Below are 2,421 nucleotides of genomic sequence, written 5' to 3'. Positions count from 1 at the left end.
TCTGCCCCAGTCTGGCTCTGTCCCTGCCTCACTCGAGGCTCTGGAGTGTCTAGTGTAAAGCCTAAAGGCAGTCAGCTCAGGAGCACTGTGTCTGTTACCAGACATGCAGGGACAGCTGGGGCTGTCAGAACTGGCATGTGGCAGTTTGAGAATCCTCTGGGCTCAGTGGCCTGGGGGAAAGCAGAAATCTGGTTCTGCCTCTTGTACCATGACATCTGTCAGCTCTGCGTGAGCTCTGGGGCTCCAGGTGCTGCTGACACTGAATGTGGCTTGGGACACGGAGCAGTACTCGTGTCATGTCTGCTGGAGATGCTGAGTGCAAGGCACCAGAAATCAGGGTCTGGGGAAAATGGGAAAAGGTTCAAGAGTGGAGTTCTGTGTGGAGGGAAATGGGAAGTGCCAAGGGTGAAAAAGAGTTCTGGTGGGATTCCATCACGGTAGAATTGGAGAAAATAAACACTGGAGGTGAAAATGAGAACTGCAAGGTAGGAGGAGAAAGAAAACACATGAAAAGGTTTTCCTGGGAGCAGGGAACCACTGTGCTGGGAAACTTGAGTGAATGAAGAAGCAGCCGTGAAGGACATGCATGTGGTTGGGGGGTGTCTGTGGGCAGGAGCTGTGACCCCCCTCAGGCCTGGTTGTCTCTCCTGGTGACAGGCAGCCTCGATCCCGGACTACAGAGGCCCCAATGGCATATGGACACTGCTGCAGAAGGGCAGGAGCATCAGGTGGGCAGGCAGATTCTGAGCTGTGTGGCACAGAGCCGATGCTGGATCAGGTTAATGGCAATTCCAACAGGTTTTTTCCTCTTTGCTTTTCATCAGTGCTACAGACTTGAGCGAGGCAGAGCCCACGCTCACCCATATGAGCATTGCCTGCCTGCACAAGCACAACCTGGTAAGATACTCTTCCCACACCTCACTCATGTCCCTCAGCCTAAGAATGACAAATCAAACCCAAGAGAGAACAGAAAGCTTTCCAGGAGATTGCCTGATGATGATTCTGACTCGGGTGGCTGCACATCCATGTAGGACAATGTGTCCAAATGTTCCTTAGGAAGCTCCAGGCTGCAGCTCTAGCAGTTTCTCTCCTGGTGCCTTTTCTTTAACATCTTGCATTGGTACCTGGTGAGGCTGGTCTGGGGACCTGGCCACAAATCAGCCAGCCTAGAAGAGCTCTGTTTCCCCTTTAGTTTTCATAGAGGTCTGTTCCCCACAGTCCTGCTCCAAGTGTAGGGGCTGTTGGAATGATTTGGGATGCAAAAGGCATCTCGTGCTTGGAGTGACACCTGCAGAGCCTGTGAGCTCAGCGTTTTGTTCCCTTCAAGGTGCAGCACGTGGTGTCTCAGAACTGTGATGGGCTGCACCTGCGGAGTGGGTTACCCCGGGCTGCGATATCTGAGCTTCACGGGAACATGTACATCGAGGTGAGTGGCCACAGCAGGACCAGCTCACTGTCCAGCAGCCTCGTGAGAAGATGTAAACTCTTGATGTGTCACTAGCTCAGGAGGATTTGGTACAAGGTGTTGGCCTTTGTGGAGTTCCTATCTTCAGGCCATCAGGTTTGGGGTGATCTAGTTAGCAAGCACCAAACCCAACTCTTAACTCTTTGTACTTGCTGGAGCTTTCTGCTTCTGACTGCTCTTCCTCAGCCCTTCCCTGAGATCCCTCCCAGCACATAGCCAAGGGCTGCCCATGGCTCCATTTGCTAGTTGAGGTTTTCCAAGTCATCATCTGATCCCTGATGATCCCATCTACAGCTTCCAACGTGCTGTCCCCAAAAGGGCTTTTCTCCTGAGGGAAGCTGCTCCTGGCTCTTGTGGGTTGGATGCTGATGATGTGACACGTGTTCTGCTTTCATCCTGCGCCAGGTTTGCACGTCCTGCACACCCAACAAAGAGTATGTGCGAGTGTTCGATGTGACGGAGCGCACAGCCCTGCACAGGCACCACACGGGCAGGATGTGCCACAAGTGTGGGGCACAGTTGAGAGATACAATCGTCCACTTTGGGGAGAAGGGGACATTGAGACAGCCCCTGAACTGGGAAGCAGCAACAGAAGCTGCAAGCAAAGCAGATGTGATTCTTTGTCTGGGTTCCAGCTTAAAGGTAACTTTAGAGACTCGGTGAAGATTGTTAGCAGCATTCCCTCTTGGTGATACACCTTGGTGCTGAGCAGTCTCCTCCCAAACAGACAACTGTAAACTCTGGTGTCAGGATTCGCCCACCATCTGTGATAGTCTCTCTTCCTCCCTCTTTCCCCTCCTGGTAATACATTCCTTTTCCTCTCGCTGATACGGTTCACAGTAGCGTGTGCCCGTGGCTGTGCTGATCGTCTCTGCTTTGTGGCAGGTTCTGAAAAAATACCCACGGCTCTGGTGCATGAGCAAGCCCCCCCCGCGCCGGCCCAAGCTGTATATCGT

General features: G+C 52.8%; 1 protein-coding gene across 1 annotated transcript in view; it reads left to right on the top strand.

The window, feature by feature from the left end:
* SIRT7 (sirtuin 7) overlaps positions 1-2,416 on the top strand; it is a gene marked incomplete at both ends in the record, with an annotated part of 3,007 nt that extends 591 nt beyond the window's left edge. The window contains 5 exons of the mRNA XM_009072419.1: positions 658-728; positions 825-897; positions 1,328-1,426; positions 1,871-2,107; positions 2,351-2,416. Of these exons, the coding sequence (XP_009070667.1) occupies positions 658-728; positions 825-897; positions 1,328-1,426; positions 1,871-2,107; positions 2,351-2,416 (546 nt within the window). The remainder of the gene's footprint in view (positions 1-657; positions 729-824; positions 898-1,327; positions 1,427-1,870; positions 2,108-2,350) is intronic.
* Positions 2,417-2,421: the final 5 nt, after the last annotated feature.

Source organism: Acanthisitta chloris, unplaced genomic scaffold (assembly GCF_000695815.1).
Source record: "Acanthisitta chloris isolate BGI_N310 unplaced genomic scaffold, ASM69581v1 scaffold16350, whole genome shotgun sequence".
Lineage (NCBI taxonomy): Eukaryota > Metazoa > Chordata > Aves > Passeriformes > Acanthisittidae > Acanthisitta > Acanthisitta chloris.
This window is presented reverse-complemented; position numbering and strand designations above follow the sequence as displayed.